The following is a 24975-nucleotide window of genomic DNA, read 5'->3' as shown; positions in this document are numbered from 1 at the left end:
AGAGAGAGAGAGGTCTCGGCCACGCACCTTTCTGTCGCTCCAGGTGTGTCCCCCCATGGACGTCCTCAAAGTTCTCAAGCTCTCACAAAAGAGAGATCAACGCAGCAAAGTAAAGATAAAAGGGAACCAAAAGTACAAAGAAACTCAAACGCAACATGCACGGCCAAGGGTTCGAAGAACTCCGAAGCTCAAACGGCAATCATCCGGGGAACCAAAAAGAGAACGATCTGCTGAGAAGCAGGTACAAATGCGTTGTGCTGCTCGTTAGCGATTCTGGCTACCTCGGAAGAACGATGACACTCTCGAGACGAGCGCGATCCTCGGCTATATCTTTGCTAAAAGAAACGGGACCGGAAGTGATAAGGGGGCCGAGAATGTGAACGTACGTCGGTGCTGGTGACTTAGCCTTCGTTATCTTCTTGGTGTCCTTTACGGACTTGATCTGCCTGGCCTTGCAGACGCGGTCGACCTCGTTCTGCCTACGACTGGTGTTCTCCATAAACTCTCTGTGATCAGCGATCAACATCTCCAAGGTTGCTTTGTCGTCCGGCAGAGGTTCAGCTTCGAGAGCGTTCAGAGTATTTTCCAAGCCCTCTAGCCAGGATAGCAACTCCTCCAGTAGGTTGTCTAGGTCCTAGAAGAGTTAGCAAGCATTACTCAACATCTGAATCTAAATAATTTTTATAACAATACTTCTAAGAGAGCGACTGCTTACTTGAAGACCTTGCATATGATTCTCCAACCTCTGGTTTCTCTGCATGGCCCACGTGGCCACCTCGTCCCACCTGGACTGAATGATGGTAATCCAATGCTTGATAACCAGCACACCGTCCGGATGAGCCTTGCCCAGGATGGAATGAGCGAGTTCCAAGGTCTGATCCTTCTCGTACTCCTTGGTGCGCAGCTCCCTGAGGAACTTTTCGTGTTCCATCAGCTGGTTCTTGCTCTCCTGTTCGTCTTCTGGAAGCTGTCCAGCGAACCTGAGCTTCATCTCTGCGTCGCTGAGCCACTCGAGAAGCACATGAACCGCTTTGTGTAGTCGTTCAGCCTCCTTCAAAGCCTCTTCTAGACGGTCGGTCTTCTCCGAGGATAATCTAGAGACCGCGTCCCACAAATCGTTCAGTTCAAACAGCTGAGAATCGATTGCGGATGCATCCTCCACCGTGGCCTTGCCGAGAAGTTCTCGTCCGGTCTTGATGACGGACTCCATCTGCGATGCTCGAGACTCTAGGTCTTTCTCGAACGTCTTGTGCTGTTCCACCAAGTTCGTCACAGTGTCTAGGTCACCGTGAAGAGGTCCGGTACTGGCCAACTGTTTCTTAGATTTCACCAACCACTCCAGCAGAGCCTGAATGGCGTCTTTGTATTGCCCAGAGAAAAGCAGAGCCTCTTCGAGCTTCCTCTGTCTATCGACGCACTTGCCGCAGACGGTGGTCCACTTGTTCTTCAGCTCGTTCAACAACTCCTTGAGTGCAAACTCGTCGGTCTTTGGCGCCTTGTCCTTCAGGGATTTGCCATTCTTCATGGTCGTATCATACGTGCCCTGTTTGGCGCTGAGAGCTTTCTGTAACTCACGGTGTTTGTTCAGTCGAGCCTTTATCCTCTCAGGATCGTTGCCACCAAGACCACCGTCGGCAGAGACCTCGTCCAAGGTCCTCTCGGTCTCGTCCAGCCAGTTCATCAAGCTGGACCAGGCGTCGTGGAATTCCCTAGCCTCCTTGTACCCATGATCTAAAGCCCTAGTCCTTTCAGCAGATTTAGACACCACCCTCTCCCATCTGTGCTGTACGCTGATAAGTAAGTTCTTGATCAGGATAACATCCTGTTTCTGCGAGAAGTACTTCAAATGCGTGCCCTTCTTGTCGAGGTTCAACATGGTTTCCCGATGTACACCGACGTCCTTTTGGAAGGTCTTGTGCTCCTCTATTTGGCCGAGGATGGTCTCCATCACCCTAGAGACAGGTTTCAGATTTGTCAGTATCTTCTCAGCGTTGGTGAGCCAGTCGACGAACGCTTGAAGTGCGTCGTGGAATTCCGTGGCCTCCTTCAAAGCTATCTCCAGCTTGATCTTCTTATCGCTGGCGCGGGCGGTCACGTTGTCCCAGCGTTGCTTCAATGTTTTCAGGTTGTGGTTTAGGCCACCGGCGCTGTGCGAGTCCGCGCGCTTCAGGTACTCTTGTCCCTGTTGCAGGACCGTCTCCACCTTGGGCCTGTTCTGCTCCAGCTCGTTGTAGACCTCCATGAAACGCTCTAGTTGTTCCGAAGCTGTCTCCGGCAGTCCACCGAGAGGTTTTGAGGCTACAATGGTGTTGTCCACGTCACCGAGCCAGGACAGAAGGTCCTGAATCTCGGCCGTAAACGACTGCGCTTCTCTGAGAGCATCCTCGAGTTCTCGTTGTCGATCTGCAGCCCGCTGCAGCAGATCTCGCCAGCGTCGATTCAAGGTACCCAATTTCTCTGCTGTCGTTGACGCCTCGGCTGTTCCCTTGCCGTCTTCTATCAGCTGCCTTCCCGCATCATTTAGAGTGTCGACGCTGGTCTGGTGAGCTTGAATATCGTTCACCAGAACCTTCAACTTGGCTAGCTCCACCTCTATCACCTGTGGATCACCTGCCACTGCTTTCAAATTGTCCAGGGTGTCGTCCGTCTTCTCGATCCAGACCAGCAACTCGTCTAGAGCATGCTGGAACTGTCCTAAACGCAACAGAGCATTCTCCAGAAGCCTCTGTCGCTCCACAACGCCTCTCAGCAGTCCGTCCCATCTCTTATTCACGGCTCCTAAAGGCTCCTTGATTGCGGCTGCCTGTTCCGATGATGTCCTCTCGGTCAATTCTGCTGCTTGCCTGTAAAATGAAGGTGTGCTGTAAGATCGGTGTCTAAAGATTGGAGAAAGCGTACACCTTGAGGAATGTTTGTAAATAAAGGGTACAGTCTGGTCCTGCCTCGTACGATTAACACGTTTAGTCGGAACGAACACACAGGGTCGGCGACTCTACGGGAGAGGAGTGACACAGAATCCCACAAGACGGCAGAAAATGCTGGCTGATCTCTTCAATTTGTCTATATAGTCTGGGCCAATTATGAGGATCGTGGGCCACTATTTTCTGCCTTGAATTCCAATTTGATTATGGCAGGGATCCATTCACGAGTCACCATGACTACCTACGATCTGGTAATGTGAGTAAAACAGGCACGCCACTAGCCAGGCAGACACAGGCAGGCAAATACAACGACAAGTTTGACGACAAAGTTTAGAACTCCAACCAACAGGGAGCGATTAAGGGGTTCCGATTATTTGATCAGGTATTACGATTGTTACGAGCGACGAAGCTTCACCTACGAGACTACTTCAGTGTACAATGCTCAAGTGTTTGCAAGTGAACTAAGTTCGCAGGTGAGTCATCGACGTGATTAAGACACGGAACACATTGGGGAGCTGGGGATGGCAATTACGTACTTCGGTCGATCGAAGAATAAATTTAAGCCATGCTCTAACTACAGCTACAACACAGAGAGAGGGTTGGACTTGCCTGGTCAGACTCCTATGCGTTCAGCAACCGGCGCGGAAACAACAAAAGTTCGGATTAGAATCTCGCTGGTGTCTTGGCATTGTTATCGGTACAAACGAAGACGCGTGTATGGGAGACAGAAATGCCAGGAAAGTAGCTACCGCGAGCCCCGGCTGTATGGACAAGTTTAGCGCATAGTAAAGAAATATCTATCTTGTCTCTACAGCCTAAGGTTCGCGGGCATGGCATCGCTGGTGGAAAACAAATACAAGTAGGGTACGCGCGTGGAACACGTTCATCAGATAGCGCACGATTATGTCAGGGTGGATCGAACAGACGCAACAAAACTTCAACCGTGGAATTGTGGTTGGTTACCTGTTCAGAGCTTCGACCTTGACCATGTGTGGGTCTACTTCAGCCTTGAAATTGGCCAACTGTTTGATCTGTTTCTTAACTTCGTCGATGTCGCTGCCTAATGGACCCATCCTGGCGAACTTCTCCTCAGCCTCCTCTAGGAATTCAAGCAAACTCTGCAGAGTCTCGTGGAACTCCATCGCTTTCTCCATGGCGTCGATTAGGTTCTCCTCTCGCCTGGCGTACAGAGCGGTCACGTTGTCCCAAGCTTGATCCAGGTCCTCGATGTGTTTTCTGACCTCTGGTTTGTCTGGTTCTCCGCAGAGACCCATTAACTCGTGCCCTGAAGCGCGAACCTGTTCTACGTCGGGTTTGGTCTGATCGATCTCGTGCCTGATCTCCTGCAGAGCGACCTGTTGTTGTTGGATTGCGCCTGGCTGAGCTGCAGGCGGTGCCTGACCAGAGAGAGCATCTTGCAGCTCCCTCAGGGTTGACATCACGCCATTCAATTCGGACCAGAATTTCTCCGCGATTGCCAGAGCATCGTCCAGAGTGTGACCTCTGTCGGTGGTGGCTCTTTGCACGTCACTCCATAGCTTGTTCAACTTCTCCAGCTTCCTCTTAATGTCCTTCACGGCTGGGTCGGCTCTGTTGCCTGCCTTACTGATTACATCATCGGCGGCTCTTCTCACGGCTGCGAAGGCTTCCGATCTCTGGGCCAACTCATCGACCAGCGCAGAGTTCTCCTCCATCTGATCCCTCAGGCGACCGGGATGAGCACTGATAGGCTCTGCTCCGTTGACCTGGTCAGCCGTGGATGACAATGCTCGCAGCATACCCTCCAGTTTGTCAGAGAACTGAGAAGACTCTTGCAGCGCCTGCTCTAGGGTCTGCTGCCTGCTGCGCAGCTCGGCTCTGAGTGCCGCGTACCTGGCAGTGTCAGCTTCCAAGATGTCCTGTATCTTGATACCCTCCTCCTCGTTGCAGAGTTTGATCAACGCCTCGCCGGTTTTGATCAACTTCTCGACGAGAGGCTTGTGCTCGTTGATGCTCTGCATCAACATCTCATTCTTGTCCTGCTGCGCTGCTATCAGATCGGGTCTCAAGGCCGGCATAGGCAACATGGCTACCTGGTGCTCTGCCTCCTCCAGCCAACTGACCAGCCCAATGTGCGTGTCCCGTAGATGTTCTGCCAATGGCAAAGCTTGCTCCAAAGCTCCCAATCTATCCGCAGAGAGACCCGACACGATCTCCATGGTCTCTCTGAGGTCCTCCATCTTCTCCCTGATGGTGGAGGTATCCTCATGCTGGCCATTCTCGCGGATCACCTTCTTCGCCGTCGAGATCACGTCTCTGACGCGACCTTTCTGGCTAGAGATGTCGTCGTTGAGAGCCTTATGCTCTTTCAGCTGGACTCGAATAATCTCGGGCTCGCTGCTAGGTGGTTCAGCCTCCCGAAGCTGGTTGTCTACCTCGCGGAACCATTCCAGGAGGTCATCGATGTCTCCGATCACTTCCAACGATCTCTGCTTGCTCAACTGAATTCTTTCCGCCTTTCGTTGAATCTGTTCTGCAATAGCGTCGAACCTCCTGTTGTCTCTGGTGACTAGACCTTCTATGGTAGCTGCTCCTTCGCCAGGTGACAATTGAGACAACTGTGGTCCGACCGCGTTGATTTTGTCCAGGACAGGCCTATATTCGGAGATTTCCATCTCCAGTCTCACGATCTCGTCTTCGCGAGGCTCGGCAGATTGCAGAGCAGACTCAGCAGCTTGCATCCAGTCCATCAGTCGATTGTGGTTGTCGTGGAACTGTTGGACCAATGGCAGCGACTCTTGAGCATGTTTCAGGAGATCGGAACCTCGGCTGACAAGATCATTGAACCGTCGCTGCAAAGAGTCCAGCTTGTCCTTCAACTGCAAGGCCTCGTCGCTAGAAATGTGCTTCATCAGTTCCAAGCCTGCATCCGTAGTGCTGTCTACTTCTGTTTGCCGGGTAGAGACCTCTTCGGTGAGGTCGGCTAGGTCCTCCATTTGCTGAAGAAGCTTCTCGGTGTGCACTGCTAGGACACGGTACTTGGACAGCCTGATCTCCATGCCCTCCATCCAGGCTTGGAGCTCTTGATAACTGAGCACCAAATGTCTCAGACCTTGCCTAGATCTCTGAAGCAACGTTCCAAGTGCCTCTGATCGTTCAACGAGAGCAGCATACCTATCAGCAGCGTCTTGTAGTTTGTCGGCAAGAGTGGCAGCTTCGTCTTCGCCTACTAGAGCCATCAGCTGACTAGCAATCTCCGTGAGCTCACTGAAATCGGGTTTCCTGGATAAAATGTCCTCGTGAAGGGCGTCGTGCTCCGTGACTCGTTGCTGAATCTTCTCCTCGTCCGTCGGTACCAATTCCATATCCCTAACACGTTTTTCTGTTTTGTCCAACCAGATGGCCAAAGGCACCAACTTGTCTTGGAACTGCTTCGCCACTCCCATCGCCTGTTCCAGAGCATCCATCCTCTCGGCTGCGCTCTCCGTCAAATTATCAAACCTTCCTACGAGCTCCTTCAGCTGCTTCTCGATCATCTTTCTCTCTTTAGGATCTGCTCCGGCGGCAACTTCCTGGCCCATATTGTAAAGGGACGACATTGAGTTCTGTCGGTCCATTAGCATCTTCTTCAGGAACTTCTGTTCTTGCAGCTGCGCTTTAACCACTTTATAGTCCGATGAAGGAGATTTCTGGTTGGACACCATCTCTTCCGTATCCGTCAGCCACTTCTCCAAACCGTCCAACGCTTCCTGGAACTTTCCAGACTGAAGAAGTCCCACGTCCAGTCTCCTGTCTCGCTCGTTCAGTCTGTCCTTTAGATCGTTCCACCTCTCGTTCATCCTGTCGACGTCTCTTTCAATGGTGCTGGTGTTGACGTCTCGACCAGCGGTTTGAACCAAGGCCTGGCCGAGAACGTTGCAGTCTTCGACAGCTCGAGATAGTGGCTCTATCTTGTTCAATTTCAGCATCCTAAAGTCCTCTTGCTGAGCCTTTATGGATTCTACTTCGGATCCTACGGGCTTGAACCTTCTGAAGTGCTCGTTCGCCTCATCGATCTCGGTTAGTACGGTCGAATGCGACTGATAGAACTCCTGCAACTTGTCTAGGGTCGCGGTCAGTTCGTCGTGGCGATCTCGAGAACGGTCGTCGAGCTTTCCGACCTGTCTCTTCAAGCCGGCAACCTGTTCCCTCGTTGCCACGGCGTCTGCAGCGAAGCCATAATCCACCAAACGTTCCCCAAGGTTTTCCAAGTCGCTGACCTCTTCGTACAACCTATTCACTCTGGTAATAATCTTACTCGTTTCCTCTATCTGTGTCCTAACGATCTTGATCTCTCTTCCAGGCGCTTTCATCGAGTCCAACTCCTTCTCTAGGCTAGAGATTTGATTACTGATGGACTTGACGTGGTCGTTGAATTGCGCGACTGCAGTGGCGGCGCTTTGCAGTTCGTTACACCGGTCGTCCAACTTTGACTGTAGATCGTTTATCCTGTCTGTCAAGTTGTCCACTTCGTCTAAAAGATGTGTCGCGTCGACTCCTTGTTCTCCGGCCTTGTTCGCCAAGTCATTGGCCTGCTGTTTCACACACTGCAAAGGTTTCTTCAAGTTCGTCGTCTCTTCTCGTAAACTCTGAAACGGAATGTGAAGTAAGTCGTTTAATTAGCCAGCCTTCCGAAGTGTCAAGATACAGTCAGTTTATTCTATTTTTATCCTCTGCCTACCTTTATCCTATCGAGAAGCTTCGGGTCCTTAGCTGCACCTCCTAGGGCGTCGTGGGACGCCAGCTTGTCTTCGCAGCGTTGCAAACCGTGTCGCAGGTCCCTGAGATTCTCATTGAAGTCCATCAAGTGTCGTGCGGTGTCCTCTAGAGATTGTGTCCTCGTCAGGAGATCTGCAGACATTAATTATTTTGTCACAATAAAGGTTTCAAAAGATATTTATATAAATGAAACTTACCGTTGTTCAACTTGTCCCATCTGGTCTTCATGGCGCCAAGTTCGTTCTTCACGTTCTGCTTGTCAATGTCGCAGGCACCAAGGAAGGTTTCCCCGAGCGTCTTATTGTTCTCAAATTCTCCAGAGTGTTTCCAAACCTCATTCCTAAACGAAGATAGCTCCTTCAATTGCTTCTCGATATCCTTACGTTTGAACGATGCCGGCTTTAAGCACTCCAGCCGGTCTTCAGCCTGTCTGAGCCAAGGTAAGAACGAGTCCTGTGCTTTGTAATACTTCTTGCAATGTTCTGCGCAGGTTTGCAACTTCGTGTGTCTGTCAAGGATATCCTTCTTCAAGCGGTCCCACTGCGACTGCATCTTGTCCAAGTCGCGCTGCAAAGAACGGTTCTCGACTTTCTGAGATCGCGTAAGCATGTCGCGACCCTTGTTCAACAGCATGATCACTTCGTGCTCCTTGCCCATCACGTTTCTGTATATTGGCTAACGAAACAAAAATGTCCAACATGAATAAAGTATGATTTATTAAAATTATGAGTTGTAATTACTTTCACTTACCTCATGATGGTCGAGTTGCTGCTGCAAGATGTCCCTATCAGCGGACACCAGTAGCTTTTCGGACATATTGCCAAGCTCATCAGCCAGCCAGCCTAAGGTCTTCGTGCAAGAGGCCTCGAACTGCCTTCCGTCCCTCAGATTTCCCTCGATCTCAGCCTTTTTGTGGTCCAGCTTCTTCTGCAGATTGTTGTACATCTTACCAACGGCGGCCAATTTTCCATGAATCTCGGACTTCGATGCTGGATCGCTGAGAACCTCACAGAGTTGTTCTCCGGCAGCTTCCGCGTCAGCCAAAAGAGGCCTCTGTCCTTCCAGTTGTCTTTCCAAATTCTCGATCTTCCTCAGCTGATCTTCAGGGTCTTTTTCAAGTGTCAGATCGTCTAGGTTGTCAGAGATGCCTTGCAGAGCATCGCGCAAGCGATTCAGGCTCGCGTCGAACTCTCTGCTGGTGTCCACTGCATCTCCTAAGCTCTGAGCCCTTTCATCCAGCCTAGCTAACTGATCGGCCCACTTGTCAAGGATCGCCTTCAATTTTGCACCGGTTCTCTGACCATCTGCGGAATCTGTGCCAACCACAACGATGATGTTCTCCCCAACTTGCACCAGGTGGTCCAACTGAGGTTGCTGGGTGCGGAACTCTTCACGCAAGACTTGCACCTGCTGTACCTGACTAGCAACCATCCTAGGATCTGCAGAAATGGGTCCAAGAGCACCCAACATTCTCTCCTTTGACCCCAGCCAGGAAACCAGACCTTCCGACGTGTCATAGAAGTCTTTCACGTCATCCAAGAACTTGATCCTGTCCTTGCAACGTTCACTGAAGGATCTCCATGTACTGCTCACGTTCTCCATATCGTCGTTCAGTCTGTCTACTCCGGCTGCGCCCTTCTTACGTCTGACCAGGTCACGAACCTGAGTTCTGGTGGTGTCTAGTAGCGATTGCTTCTCATACATCTCTTCAATCACGACCTTGATCTGCTTGGCTGTCTTATCCGCCTCTTCTTTGGTGCTTGGCATGCTCTCCTTCGGTATTTGTCGCTTGATCTGAAAATAAAAACTTTCTTGTAAATACAAGATCACTTTGGAACTAATAATATGAAAGTAGAGGATGCTCACCTTCTCTAGGAACTGAGACAGCGTCTTCAAGTTGTCTACATGTCTTCGCAGTTCGTCCCTGATGTTGTCCATCTCTGTTTGCCGATCGGTCAACCGGACTCCCAGCAATCCGTACCTGTTGTTGATTTCAGAGAGCTGTTGTTGGACAGGTGATAGGTCCTCCAAATGGAAGCCGTCTTGGCTGGAGCGGCGGCTACTGAACCCGCTGCTACCACCTGGGGAGACCGGACTTTGAGCAGCATACAATTTAGCGGGAGATGGTGAGCGACCGTCTTGTGACATTCGGCGTACTACAAAAAAAAATGGTGTGTGTGGTGAGCGATGACAGTGATGCGCTGCGAGATGATCGCGAAGGAGGTGGTGTGTAGGGGGCCATTGTCTGCCTCAGTCCAGTTTAGTTTAAGAAATGAAACATAAGTGAATGTGCGTGAAATCGAGACCCTGACGTGCGTGCCGGGATGATGCACTAGACTTGAAAGTGTTATGACTACCAAGCGACTGGCAATGATGGCTATGATACAGGGACCAGAGAAGCGACCAAAACATACCTGGCCTCTTTGTTGGACTAGTGCTGCCACGTCTGCGAGTTGGACTCTCAGTACGCTCCTTCAGCAAGCCATCGTAGGCGATACCGAGGTCGTTGACCTTGTCCACGGTGTTACCGTAATCGCGATATTCCTTTTGGATAGGTTTCAGCTCGTCGACCTGTCGTTTCAGCTTTTCTAAGTCGACGGCCACAGGTTCCAACACCTGAACCTTGTTCTCAGTCCTGGTCAGCCAATCGATTACCTGATCCCTCAGCTTCTCGTAAGCGGACAGCTGCTCTGCTCTGGACTTACTGAGACGTTGTTTCTCGTCGATTAGGTTGTTCACCTCCTTCCACTGCGTCTCCAGAGCTTTGATCTTGTCTCTGATCGGTGCAACGTCTGTTACGTCCTTCTTCGCAATCAAAGTCTTGCCATTGCGGATCAAGTCCTCGAAGTTGGATCGCTGGTCTTCTCGCTTGTCCATTAGATTCGCCATCTTGGTGTCATATTCGACGACGTCCAGCTTATTCAGATCTCTTGACTCGAGGGCTTCGATCATGTGAGAATACCAACTCTCGAATTTGGTCGTCTCCACTAAAAAGTCTCCGAGGGCTTGCGCGATCTCGTCGAGGAACTCGCCTCTGCGTAACGACTTGTCCATCAGCTTCTCGAACCTGGACTGTACATCGTTCAGCTTGCCCTCGATGTGTTTGGCGATCTTAGCATTGCTAGAATTCGTGAGGAGATCCGTCGCGCTAGTCGCCACAGCTTCCACGCTCAGGCGATGGCTGTCCAGGTCAGCCTGGAGCAGACGTTGGTCTCTCTGTTGCTCCTCGAGTCGTTCCTTTAACAAGCTCGCTGGTCGTTGGATGTTCCTGCAAAGAATAAACATTCTTTAGCGATCATTCTCCTATCAAAATTCTTTACAATCAATAATGTTTTGAGATACTTGCTTAAATTGACTCTCGATGCTATTCAACCACTGCAGCAGACTCTGCAAAGCGTCTTGAACACCTTGACTGCGTACCAGAGCCGCATCCAATTCCTGACACTTCTCACCAATCGCGTTCGTTAGTTGTCTATACTTGTCCTCCAGAGCTCTAGCAGGTTCCTCCAGTTCGTCGACTTCTTTAGGCGTTAACTGTCCATCCAAGGACCTCAGCAAAGCATCCACAGATACCTTGACATTCTCTACCAAGCGTTCATTGGCGAGCATTTCGTTGTTCAATGCCTTGGCTTTACTTAGCTGTTCTTCCACTTGTTTAGGCTCGGCAGCGATTGCCTCGGAAATAGCTCTGTGGACCTTGGGTTCGACCTCCTTCAACCATCTTCTAGCTTTCTCCAAAGATTCACGGTAATCTCTTTGTCTTCCTCCAACTCCAGAGAGCCTGTCGGACAGCAGATTGGCCCTGGACAATAAATCTTTGTACAGAGCGGTGACAACCGACACCTCGCCTCGTACGGGAGAGTCCTGGCTCGAGATGGGTTCCTTGTGCGACAGCCTCTGGGGCAAACTGGTGCGGAATTCGTTCAGGACGTGCAAGAATTCTTTGCTCTCGTCAACGAACTTCTGCGCAGCCATGGTGATGAACCGAAGATCGGCCTGATGTGCTATGACATCGCTGATGAAGTCTCTAGTCGCATCGGTGCTGCTGCTCAGTCTATTCAAGTCGGACAAAGAATGTTCTTTCTCCTCCAGGATTCGTCTGGCATTGTCCAGCCAGTGGGAGAAGGTCGACAGCTCGTTTCTGCGTGCAAGAGAGTAATTAGGAAACAAAGGTCGAATAAAACGAGTAAGAAGAAGAATGTCCGTAAAACGATGCTCACTGAAACTTGACCAACTCTTGTCTGGCAGCCATTAGCCGCCTCACCATTCTCTCGGCACGGTCGGTGGCTCTATCGAACCTGGTCTTCAAGGACCGACCGTTCTTCTCCAAGGTGGACACCTCCTCGCTGGACAAAACGTTGCCACCGGTGAGAACCACCTGGCGAATCTGATCGAGGCAGGATGAGACTGGTCTGGCGTGTGCCTCGAGATCCTCTTTGATATCCTGAACACGTACGATTGTTGTTAGTCGACAACACGCGAAAGAACGTTCTTTTTTTAAAGGAATTCGGCTGACCTTCATCGCGTTGATCTGTGCTCTGAGCTGGTCAACGTCCTCTTTGACGTTGTCCTGGCCGGCCAGCTTGTCCTCGACCTCCGCTATCCATTGCAGTAGCTTCGAGGAGGTCTCGTCGCACAGCTTGTACTTCTCCTCGACCGCTTGCTATGATTTGCAACAGAGAACAGTTGATTGATACCTGTATCGAGAACGACCAATGGTACGCGCGATAATCGGACAGAACTTAAATCGCTAACGTGCTCTCTTAGAACGTACTCGAAAATGAAGAAATGTACACCGACCCCTTACCGACGGGTCGGCAGCTCTGCAAAATGATTATTAAAATATAAGTCGCATAAATGGGGGGGTTGTAGAGGGGGCAAGGTCAACAATGGTAAGCTTATATAAACGTATCTCACGCATGCAAAACACATACACACACACTGTTTGGAACGTGTAGAAAACGCAATAGTACGTTATTTATATGTATGATACGTGGTAGGTATAATACAGATATAAATACACGTAGAATCGGTTACATTCAATTAAAATCAAATTAAACAAGAAACAATAAAAAACACAGGTTTTAGAAGAGCCCAATATATAAACAGATAAAACTCTGATTGATATCTGGCAGCGAGTAATCGGACTGCATACTCGTCCAGTACGTGGTTTTGTTCTTATATGCAGTCGGCACAAGCGGAACGATGGAACTGAACGGAAGCCGCGTTCTCGTCAATTTAGACGCGTGTCTGCAAGCATAGGTAACAATTATTGAAAAGAAACAACAAAAAAGGAAAAAATAACACGATACGATCGCGGAGCCAGACGACACACAATTATTGATGAGCGACTGTGAGAATCGAAAACAACGTGAACTGACGAGAATGACGAGCAAGATTATATATATATATATATATTTATATACATATATATATATACGGTGTTGGTGGTTTTTCTGTTCAATGGGATTATTTTATATATATATGTGCGGAGGGTGGCACGCGCGAGTATGTTTTTTCGGGGATGCTCCGAGACGTTTCCTAGAAAACTCTGATGCTAGAACGAACAAAAAACGAGGATCGAGTGGGAGGATAGGAAATACCTGAAAAAAATGAGAAAACTTTCAGTGACAAAAACAAACATTACGAATGCATCTCCGGCCGTCTCGTGATTATTCGAATGACCATGTCGATTCGGATATGTGTGGCGATTAATACGGGATGGTGAGTCCGGTGTGACTGTCGGCGTTGATTTATGGCAACCCGTTGGCGTAACACGTGGCCACGACTAGTCGCTGTCGATTCGATCGAAATCGGTTACACCCGTGATACAACAGACCGTCACGAGCAGACCGCGATTTCAAACAAATTAATTCGTCAACGGAATCCGTACTCGCTGCGGTCCGCTCGCGACACGCGTTAATACATTATCTCCTTGCGACGGTACCATGCTCTGCTTTCAAAGTTTCTTCGTTAACGCTACACCTATCGAGCGCTAAAAGCTTTAGAAGAACGACAAGACAGATTACATTCAGATTTTTCAACGTTTCTGTTTCTGACTTGTGCTTGAATCGATAAATTTATTGAGAAAGGATCTTCGTAACTTCAACGACTTTAACGGGAACCACGTGATAATGGATCGAAAGGAGAGCACGGACCGTCCGTCGAGCCAACGTGCACATTACAACAAACGTTATTATTAACACTATGATCGAGTTAGCATTGCCGATGCGATCAGGCGACAAACGTTGGACGAAGTTTAGTGAACCGCGCGAGTTATCAGTAAAGTTATCAGTAAACGAACTGTTCGGTTTCTCGCGGACACGGTCGGTGAACCGGTGATTAGTGACAGTCGTTAATGAGTGGTATTAGCCCCCTGTTACGTGACGAAGGTGTGAATGAGTCGCGCGTGATAGAGAGTGAGTGAGCGAGAGCGATCGGGAGAGTAGGAAATATGGTGAGAGAGAAAATGAATCGATCCTGGATCCCCTGGCGATCTATGTATGTATATCCCATGCAGCGTCTCGATCGCTGGCTAACGTTAGAACGCGGTCGATAGAGTTATCCATGCAGGATATATCATTCGATGCCGGTCGAGCGATGAACGATGACGATGATCACGTAATCGATGTGTTTTAATTTGGCTACGACATCTCTGCTTGATAGGCGCCGGCTGACAGGCTACCGGCAAGCGTCGCCCGGTAGTGACAGGTGTGAGAGACAGTCGCGAGAGAGACGCTATCGGTGTGTCGGCTATCGTCGCACACGTAGAGCGATAGGCGACAAGATGCATATCGCGGTAAGCGTACAATAACGATCCATAACCCTTTGGCAAGCGGTTAGAAATTAGAAGAAAATTCGAGGATTAAGAGTCTGGGGAGAATTAAGAGAAAAATGAAACGAGAGAGAGAGAGCGTGTTAGTAGAACGTAGAGGGGAAACAGGTGGGAGGTGGGCGAGCGACTCCAAGGTAGTTGAGTGTGACACGGGTGGAACGGTTTTGGTGCTCACGAAATAGACACGGGACACGTGCATGATTTTACTTTTATGCGAAATTCCAAAAATTAGTGGTCGAATTCGAATGCACTACGCTTCGACGGTACCCGCGGTGTGCTAAATTACTGGTCTAAAAAAATATCTTTGAACGGTTGCGATTTCGAAATTTCTAGAACAATGCAACAAGCCTATTTGAAAAAAATCAAGGATGTCACGGGGATACTACTTCCATCGACTTGGCGCCCCTCTGTTCCTTCGTCGACCGTTTATCAGTTCTCTCAACACTTTGAAATTCTCTGAACATTAATTCGTGAATCTGTAAAATTTCTAAAAATTGCTACATCGTTGAACTGTGCAAAGAGATGTTAAGAGACAGAGAGGTACGCGACGGAGGGGTCGCGAAGCGATGGAAATCAAAAAAGGGTAGCATTTCATGTGCACCAATCTAATAAGCGTCGTGGAACGACGGAGTGCATGAGACAGAGATAGACAGAAGACAGAGAAGTAGTAGAAGAGGGAGAAAAAGAAGAAGAAGAAGAAGAAAAAGAAGAGGCTAGAAAGAGTGCCACTTACCCTAGCTTCTGCGGTGAGAATATAACCCTGGTCCAGGGCTTTCGCGAAGTCAAGCCTCTTTCCCGATGGGTCCCCGCATAGCCTGCCCTCTATAGGGTCTACTATCCCGGTGCTAATCGCCTCTAACAAGCTAACGACATTACCGGTCCCGGGTTCTTTGATCACGGTGCTGGACGGATCGATCGAGCCGGCCTCGATCGCTTCGGTCAGCGTGGCCGGTCTACGATCTAGGGCGGACGCGACGCGGAACGGGTCTTCGAACGTGCCTGACACCGGGTCGTACAGTCCGAACTGCAGGGTCTCTATGAAGGAGAGGCCTCGTTTCGGCGTGATCAGGAGCTCCTCGTCGAGGGCCTTCGCCAAAGGATAGAGCCGAGAGCTCATCGTCTCTAGCACGTTTCCTTTATCGGCGTCCATCAGGCCCTTCCTGATGGCCTCGGCCAGCTTGACCAGCTTCTTCTTCTTCGTGTCTTTGATCAACGCGGAGTCGGCGTCAACGATTCCAAGGCCTACAGCCTCTTTCAACGTCACCAGCTCGCTGGTCCTCGGGTCGGTCACTTTTCCAGTTTCCACGCACAACGTGCCGTTCTCCAGGGCCTCCTCGAAGGTCAGAGGCCTCGTGAAGAATACTTCCACATCTCCGAACTTAACGAATCGAGGGGCAGGCTTGCCGTCAGGTGTTTTCGGCGTAACGGACTCGATGATCCCTTTGCTGGCTGGGTCTAGGACGCCGTTCGCCAGAGCAGTGTTCACGGTGACGAACCTGCCACTCTTCGGATCTCTGACTACAGCAGTTTCAGGGTCTATCAGGCGACTCTCGATCGCTCCTTGAAGGGTGTACTCTCGCTTGGGTTCGTCCTTACGGGTTAAGCTTCGTCTAGGCTGATGCGTTAAGGGCTTTTCCAGAGTGACTAGAAGGCCTCTTTCCAGGGCCACGTCTATGGGATACGCGCGTCTTGTCTTTGAGTCCAGGACGCGGCCATGGGGAACGTCTATGGCTCCCGTCTTGATGCCGACGGAGATAGGCGTGATCTGGCCGGTGGTGGCGTCCTTCAGGGCTGTGGTGTCGGGATCTAGGAGAGCAGCGTCGAAGGCGCGGATCAAATCTAGAGGCTCGTTGTTGCGAGGATCCACGAACAGCCCGGTTTGCGAACGATAGAGTTCGCTGACCACTGCTTCCTCTATGCTAAGCGGCATTTTCGAAGGCACGATGTGTCCCTTCTTCAAGGCCTCCTTCAGGTCTATAGGCTTCTCTGGAACGGCGTTGTAGGTGCCACGGGTGTCGTCGATCACTCCTGACGAGATGGCGTCGGTCAGCGATACGTATTTGTCAATTCTAACGTCTTTGACGATCGAAGCTACGGGGTCTATCAGCTCCGACCGGCAAGCTTCCGACAAAGTCAGCTTTCTATTGGTTGAGGGGTGCACGAACTTGCCGGTCGCTGGCTCGTAGATGTTCATTGTGATTGCTTGGTGCAGAGTGAACTCCGTTGTCTCGATGTCGACTATCAGGCCCAGTTGCAGAGCCAGGCTCAGTGACACTGTCCTGTTGGCTCCAGGCTCCTTGAACATCCCTGATCTTCTGTCTATCACTCCAGCTCTGCAGGTCTCGGCCAACGAGAGCAGTCTATCGGCTCTCTTATCCCAGTAGCAGGGCAACGTTGGACTCACTAGGCAGTTCCTCATGGCCTCGTGCAAGGTAACCGATCTTCCAGTGCTGGGGTCCGTGATCTTGCCAGTATGATCGTCGTAGAGACCTTGATGGATCGCTCTTTGCAGGGACACGGCTGCTCTGTGATCTACTATCAAACCAGCCTGGTAGGCCTCCTGCAACGACATGTCGGAGTCAGCGGTAACGTTCACCTTGCCGGTCAGGCCATCAACGTAGCCTGTCTTGATGGCTTCCAACAACGATATCCTTTCTCTGAAACCGCTCCTGCCGTCCTTCACGGTTACGGAGTTTGCGTCGATCAGGTTCCTCCGGATCGCCTCCAACAGACTCAGATAAACACCCGACTGAGGATCGAGGAACATGTTCGTCCTCTCATCGAAGATCCCTTTGGAGATGGCTTCGCTAAATGTCATCGGTCTTCTCGCCTCGAGAAGCAGACCGTGCTCCAGCGCCTCTCGGAAGTCTAGTCGCCTTCCTTTCTCGTTGGTCACCGTACCGGTCTTCGGGTCAACAATCAGTTCTTTGATAGCCTTGTCGAATGTAATAGCCTTGCCGTCAATCTGGCGAACTACCACGGCTGTGCTGGGATCTATTACGCCTGCCTTGATAGCACGGTCCGTGGGCAGCTTCTCTCTCGTCTCAGGAACAATGAAGCGACCAGTTGTTGGTTCGTAGAGACCTTTGAACACCGCCTCTGGGAGGGAGATCTTCCTTTTGGCTGGCACGATGAGTCCCCGGTCTAGGGCATCTGTTAAAGACAATGGTGTACTGGTGGATGGATCGATAGCTGTACCTGTCTTAGGGTCTATCAGACCCTGCTTGATAGCTTCGCCAAGAGAGATAATCTCGTTGTTCTTCGGGTCCTTCACCGAAGGACTGTCTCTAGCAATGAGACCCAATTCCAGCGCATTCTCAAGAGTGTAACTCTCCCTATCTATGACGAAGGTACCTTTCTCAGGGTCGTAAGATTGGTGAGCTAAGGCTTCCTGCAAAGACCACGGTTTCACGGTGCTGAGGATGTATCCTTTCTCGTAGGCGACGTCCAGCGTCATCGGATGCGGCGAGATCAGGATTCCCTTCTCAAGATCGATCAATTCGTTCTCCTCTGCCTCCTGCAGAGACAAGACTCTGTCGTTGCGGTCGTCTCTGACCACTGTTGTCTCTCCGTCGACGTAGCCGCTTTCCAGAGCTTCTTTCAACGTGGTTTCTTCTCCTGTCGTCGGATTGGCAACCAGGCCAGTTGTTGGACAATAGTACTCCTGAACGATGGCGTCGATTAATGACGGAACAAAACTTGTGGTGGCTATGATGCCTTTCTTCAAGGCTACGTTCAATGGTAGCGATTCTCCTGTCTTTGTGTCCCGTAGACGACCTGTGCTGGGGTCTAGCAGCTTCGACTCGCCCAGAGCTTCTTCCAGGGACAAAAATGTTCCGGCTTTTGTGTCCTCGCACTCGCTGATGAATGCGTCTATCAATCCTCTGCGGACACTTTCTTCGACGTCTATCTCCTGGTCGGTTAACGTGTCTAAGATTTTCCCGCTATCCTCGGAATACAGGCCCTTTCTTATGGCGGCCTCCAGGGAGATTGGCTTGCGAGACTTGGGAGCTACCAATCCTTTGGCAAAGGCGTCTTCCAGGTCCACCTCTCCACCAGACTCTAGCAGTTCTTGAAGAGTTTGTACCTCGTCGCTGACTGGATCTCTGACGCAGATAGAGCTGCTGTCGATCAAACCTGCATCTATCGCTTCATTCAACTTCAGCATCCTGTTGGAAGCAGGATCCCGGACTTCGCAGGTCTCAGGGTCGAACAGTGCATCCTCCACAGCCTCCCGGAAAGTCAGGCACTCTTGACCAGCAGTTACGACAGCCTCGGAAGGCTCCATTTGCTTTATCAGACCCAGTTTCACCGCCTCGAAGAACGGAATCTTCTTGCCTGTTTTCGGATCCACCATATAGCCCACATTCCTGTCCACCAATGGCTTCGAGATCGCTTCGCGAAGAGGAACGTATGTATCCGCAGACAGATCTTTTACTATCACGCGATATGGGTCCAGCATGCCTAGATGGATTACAAAGTCGTTGAATGGAACTATGTCTCCTGTTTCTGGATCCACAAACTTCTCTTTCTCTAGATCGTAGGCTCCGCGAGCAACCAGGTCTTTGGCTGTTAAATTAGGATTGACTTCGATCAGGAACCTCTTTCCTCTCACAGGCTCTGTTTGGTCCCGATCAGTCTCCTGTTCTTTAAGTTCTTCAGGTTCTCTGGCTTCTCCAGGTTCTTTTAATTCTTCAGGTGCTTTAAGTTCTTTAAATTCTTTCAGGTCTTTAGATTCTTTAAGTTCAGTAAGTTCTTTAAGGTCTTCAGGTTCTTTAGGTTCTTCAAGTTCTTTACGTTCTTTAGATTCTTCAAGTTCTTTACGTTCTTTAGATTCTTCAAGTTCTTTACCTTCTTTAGGTTCTTTAAGTTCTGTAGGTTCTTTAGTTTCTTTAAGTTCTGTAGGTTCTTTCAGTTGTTTAGGTTCTTTAAGTTCTTTAGATTCTTTAAGTTCATCAGGTTCCTTACTTTCTTTAAATTCTTTACGTTCTGCAGCTTCCACTTGCTTTTCTACTTCTTCACCGATCTCTGTCTTTGATATCCCCTCAGAGCTTTCCTCTTCCCTGCGTTGGTTCTCAATCTTGTTCTCAAACTTTTCTTCCTGAACAAGTGGCTGTGTAATCTTTTCCTTTGCCTGTGGTAATGCATCCTCTGATGACACTTCTCGACTCTTCTGTTGAGCCTGTGATTCCTCTATTCTCTGTACTTGTGTCTCTAATACGTCTTCTTTCGTGGCTGGACTCGTCAAAGTCTCTTCCATCTTCGTCTTTTGAAGTTCTGTTATCAAAGACGTGTCGGTTTCTGTCACTGATAATGCTTCCGGTTCTTTGGACGCAATCTGTTGCTTCGAATCCTCTGGTTTCTCTGACTGTTCATTTATCGGCTTTGTCTCTACTTGCTCCCTTTCTTTGATGGATTTTTGTAACGGTGACTCAGCCGTTTGTCTACCAGGCACTGTCGATTGCATCTCCAATCCAGCTGGCAAACTCTTTTTCTCTATCATCGGGCGTGACAAGGTTTCACTTTGTGTTTTAGGCTTGCTAGACTCTTTGCTTTTGTCTTTGCTAGTAGCGGCATCCTTGACAGCATCGTACACTGCTTTTCCAGCGATCACAGGCGCAGCTACCACTGCCAATAGTCCAAACGTCGCAGCCTGTGCCAAGTTGACGCCTCCACGGCCACCCGTGTCCTTCATCTTCCCTGTAGCAGGGTCTATGATACCCCTGGCAACTGCTTCCTTGGTGGTCACAGCCTCTGCTGTCCTGGCATCGTACACCACAGTGTTGGGATCAACCAGTCCTGTCTCCATCGCTTCGGTAAGTGTATAGGCCTTCTTGGTTTCAGGGTCCACAAACCTACCAGCACTCTCATCGTAAACACTTTCAATTTTCTTGATGACTGCAGTGGCATCAGACTTGTCTACAGGAATATCCAGAAGACCGTTTTCAATGGCGTGTTGGATAGGCATGGTAACTCCTGTCGATGGATCTGTATAGGTACCAGTTGCGACATCTACAAGTCCATTCTTCAAGGCGTCGTCGAAAGTCATTTTGATATCTTTGGTAGTAAACTCTTCTCGTCGCTCAGACTCATCCCTGACAATGCCTCTACTCCTAGCTTCCTCTATGCTGATCTTCTCCCCGGTCTCAGTGTTCCTTATTTCTGCTGCGTTCACGAGCTCGTAGCCAGATAGAATTCCCAAGGTCTTGGTGGTCACCGTGTGGTAAGAGGTGATGGTCTCAGTGATACCACTTGCGGTGGTAGTGGTGATACTGGTTGGTGGTTTTACGACCAGCAAGCCTGATTCAATGGCTTCGAATATAGGTACCGGGGTTCCAGTTGTTGGATGAACGAATACTCCCTTCTCCCTGTCGATCAGGCCCGCTTCCAAGGCTTTGGTCACTTCCATGCTATCAGAGGTAACAGGACCAGGCAAAGACATGATGAAATTGCCCTTGATGGCATCCTCTAACAGCAGACGTTCGTCCGTTAGCGGATGCTTGATCTGAGTTCCACTGGCATCGATTAGTCCCCTTTCTAAGGCCACAGCAAAAGTCATTCCAGCAGGTGGGATCTGTTGCTCACTGTTCTCAGAGACATTGAACACATTGCTCTCAACAGCCTTCATCAAGCTTACACTGTCACCGCCGCTGGTCTTTATCAAAGATTTTTCAGGGTCGATTAGGTTAGAGTTTATAGCGTTGCGGAGGGTATCCGTGCGACCATCCGAGCAGGTCAGCTGTGACAGAGGGTCTACAATCTCGCATAGGATGGCTTCCCTCAGAGTCAACCGCGCACCTGTCTCTGGGTGAACAACCTTGCCTTCTTCAGGGTCTAGGAGACCCTGTTTGTACAATCCAGGGATGGAGAGGCTCTTCGCTAGAGGCACAAGAACGTCTGCACTCTCAGGGTCCAAGATTCCGCGTTCGACAGCTTCTCCGATGCTGAGAATGTCTCCTCTTTGAGGATCGACAATTTTTCCAGATGCTGCATCGATCTTTTTACTCTTGATCGCTGCCGACAGACTCACAGTTGCTCCGTCTCGCACACCCATATTCTCTGCGAAGATCTCTGCAGTTTCTGCATCAATTAGGCCACTCTCCAGAGCTTCCTTGGTCTTCACTACCCTCTTTCTCATCTTCTGAAGCACCACGGGTTTCGCTGCGCCGTCCAAATCCGTCACCACCGCTTTGCTAACAGTCACTTTATATTTCGGCTCTTCAGCATCTCCATCTGTTCTCGACACCGAGTGCTCTTCGCTGGTCGCTGCTGTGGGCGAAGAATCGATCACAGAGTCTATCATTGATCCGGTCCCTATCGCCGAGTCCAGCTCGGAAATAGAAGTAGAAGTGGTTGGTTTACCTGGTGTATCTCCGGGTTCGGCATACGACGCTTCTTCTCCGATTATCCTCCTCTCGGTTTCAGCCTTCTGGAAGTCTGAGATCTCCATCGTCGGAGATGTGGCTGTTACTGGAACCAACGGTGAACCGAGCACGGAGACTATGCCGAACTTGGCCGCGTCTAGCAGAGATATCTTCCTGTTCTCGTCAAGCTTGTACTCTGTCGTCTGCGCGTCCACTATACCTCTCTCGATTGCCTCTACTATGCCCATGTCCTTTCCTGAGTCCGGATCTTTTACAACCACTACCTCGGCCGGCAGAGTGCCTTCGAACAGCGCAGACAAGAGCTCACTGGATCTTCCAGTTTCGGTAGATATGACTAGAGCTGTGCTTGGGTCGTAGATTAGACCCTTCGAAACTCTAACAGGATCGGGTATCGCGTGACTAGCTTCATTGATCTTGATCTCCAACGGCCTCGATGGATCATCTTGTCTAGACAACTCCAACTTGTCAGGTTCGCCGGAGAGTTTGGTGATCCTCAACAGCCTCTGCGAGTTCTCCACTTCGGTATGCTTGTTCTCGAAAATGACGAACCCTTTTTCGATTGCTTCCTTCATGGTAATTTTCTCAGGGACACAATAATGTCCGGTGGAGTCTAAAATGTTCTTCTCCAGGCTCCTCAGCAGGGACACCTTCCTGCCATTGTTCGGGTCAATCACGAAACTCGAATTTGGGTCTATTATTCTTAACTTGACGCACTCTTCGAACGAGACCAATCTGTCCGTTCCAGGGATGATGAAGAGACCTGAAGTAGGATCGAACAGTTTCCTTTCAATCGCCTCGGACAGAGACCAACCGTCCGTGGGAAGCTCAAACACTCTCCTCTCTGCTGAAGAACGGTCTTCTCTGCTCACTGAGTCCACTGTGGAATCGAAGCTCGAATTCTGATCCGACTCAGTGTCCTTTCTCGATCTAGACCAAGATGGTTTCAACGAGTTCTCTTCAGCATCGGATACACTTTCTATCGAATTGTCCCTAATGTTAATCACCGTTGTTCCCTTCACCTGTGATGTTGAAATCACCCTATCTTTAGCAATGATAGTCGTGGTAGTGCCTATGGCTTTCGGAACGCTGCTCCTCGTTTCAAAGGCATTTGGAACATGCATCGTTTCTTCCACGAAAGAACTGTCTTCTTTTCTGATTCCTCTTTCAATGTCTGCAGTATGAACCTCTCTGATCTTTGTCACCGTCTGCGTGGTGACAGTGACGTTCAATAAGCCTGTGAGCAGGGCTGCGCCATCCGAAGAGATCAGACCCCGTTTTAGCGAGTTCTCCAGGGACACTGGCTTCTTAGTTCTGGGATCTAACAGCAGACCAGTCTTGGGATCTAAGAGTTCGGAAAACACCGCCTCGAGCAGTGTGATCTCTTTGCCCTCTTCTATGATGCCTATTCCTCTGTTCAACATCTCGGACACTTCTGGCCTCACGTAGCCTCGCTCTTCCGCTTCTGCCAGCGAGACGGTTTCTCCAGTGTTGGGATCCACAATATAGCTGCCTCCAGCCTTTGAGCTGATCAAACCTTTCAGTAGAGCAACGTTCAAGCTAACGTACTCCCCTGTCAGAGGATCTCTAAAACCATCCACATCGAATATTGTCTTCTGTGCCAGCGAGGTGACGAGACCCTTTTCTACAGCTTCCGATAGACCTAGCTCGGCATCCTTGTCTCTGTAGGTAGCCTTCTGCGGATCAATTAATCCACGATTCAAAGCCTCCGAAAGCGTAACAGCCTCGCCTGTCCTCGCATCTACAATAGAATTCAACCTATCTCCATCTAGAACACCTCTCTCTATCGCCTCGGTGACAGTTAACTTGGTTCTGTGCGCTGGACTGGTTATCCTTCCAGTCTCGTCGATCATCTCCGAGTCCCTGCAGTCTTTTAGAGTCATGGGCTTCGCTATCAGCTTCCTCCTGCGTGCCTCCTTCAGCGACAGCTTTTCCATGGTCAAGCCATGCATGTACTTGCCGGTTTTTGGATTGATAATTCCGAGATGCATAGCTTCCGGTAACGTAACCTTAGTGTCGTTCCTAGCGTCGACTATCTCCCTCGCGGTGGGATCCAGGATGCCTTTCTCGACCGCCTGGTCGATCGTGTAACTCTCGCCAGTGACACGATCTAGGACCCGGCCCAAGGTTTCGTCGACTAGGCCCTGGGATATCGCGTCGGAAAGGGGCAACGCGTTCCTCTTGACGGTCACGGTGACATCTAGCTTGGCCAGGTAACCTCTGGCGTGCGCCTCCTCTATCGACAGCCTCTCGCCGTCCTCGGTGACGAGCTGTCCCGTGTGTGGGTCCATCGCGGATCCTACTCGCGGACTCATCGCATCGGCTACGCTAACCGGATCTAGGGCCTCGTTCGCATTGCTCGCGTGGCTCGCATCGCTAACGGGCCCTTGACTGTATGTTACCTTCGCTCTGTCCCCGGTCCCGTCCGGTTTCTCCGCGTCGTAGAGTTCCCGCTGGATCGCCTCGAGCAGAGACACCGGTCGTCCCTCCTCGTCGAAGCCGCACGGACCCAGAAGACGATCCGCGAGCCGCGAGTCGATTATCTTCTCGCGCGCCGCCTCCTCGATCGTGACGGTCTTTCGGCCATCCCGAGAGCACGCTATCCTACCCCTCCTAACGTCCAAAATTCGAAGGCTGATAGCCTCGCCCACCGTCAACACGTTACCCGTCCTCGGATCTACGATACCCCTAGCCTCGATCACGTTGTCTGTACCTACACCCTCCTCCGCCCTTTCTATTCGCTTCACGCTCCTAATCTCGCTAAACTGTACGCTGCCGCCGCTCGCGCTGCTCGCCCTCGACCACATAGACTCCTCTCGGTCCATGCTTCTTTCCTCCCGTTTATCCTCATCTTCCCGTCGACGAACCGTCTTCTCTTTGTCGAGTTCCTCGCGATCCAGCGCCGAGCTATCGAGCACTGATCTGCCCTCCTGCGAGCTAGACCGTCGCACCGTGTCCGAGACGATCGTCTCGGTTCTCTCTGTCCTTTCCGTCCTCTCGTGCCGTTCTAGACTGTACCTGCGACAAGTTCGTTTATTAAATACAAAGTTAAGACGTCCATGAAAGCTAGTTTTACGGC

General features: G+C 50.3%; 1 protein-coding gene across 39 annotated transcripts in view; it reads right to left on the bottom strand.

Moving 5' to 3' along the window:
- The window catches only part of Shot (dystonin-like protein short stop), an 89283-nt gene that overhangs the window by 13887 nt on the left and 50421 nt on the right, over positions 1-24975 (bottom strand). For 25 of the 39 annotated variants that reach the window (XR_013494125.1, XM_078181577.1, XM_078181581.1 and 22 more), the window contains 13 exons: positions 15227-24914; positions 12175-12321; positions 11879-12102; positions 11005-11799; positions 10073-10926; positions 9525-9814; positions 8409-9452; positions 7856-8333; positions 7621-7790; positions 3885-7528; positions 3531-3542; positions 716-2843; positions 387-634 (listed from right to left, as the gene is read on the bottom strand). Coding sequence is in view for 38 of the 39 variants with exons in the window: in XM_078181577.1 (XP_078037703.1) it covers positions 387-634; positions 716-2843; positions 3531-3542; positions 3885-7528; positions 7621-7790; positions 7856-8333; positions 8409-9452; positions 9525-9814; positions 10073-10926; positions 11005-11799; positions 11879-12102; positions 12175-12321; positions 15227-24914 (19722 nt within the window). In the remaining variant the exon portion in view is untranslated. The remainder of the gene's footprint in view (positions 1-386; positions 635-715; positions 2844-3530; positions 3543-3884; positions 7529-7620; positions 7791-7855; positions 8334-8408; positions 9453-9524; positions 9815-10072; positions 10927-11004; positions 11800-11878; positions 12103-12174; positions 12322-15226; positions 24915-24975) is intronic. The other 14 variants (XM_078181613.1, XM_078181606.1, XM_078181604.1 and 11 more) reach the window with 7 other exon arrangements.

This window comes from Augochlora pura, chromosome 5 (assembly GCF_028453695.1).
Source record: "Augochlora pura isolate Apur16 chromosome 5, APUR_v2.2.1, whole genome shotgun sequence".
Classification (NCBI taxonomy): Eukaryota; Metazoa; Arthropoda; class Insecta; order Hymenoptera; family Halictidae; genus Augochlora; species Augochlora pura.
This window is presented reverse-complemented; position numbering and strand designations above follow the sequence as displayed.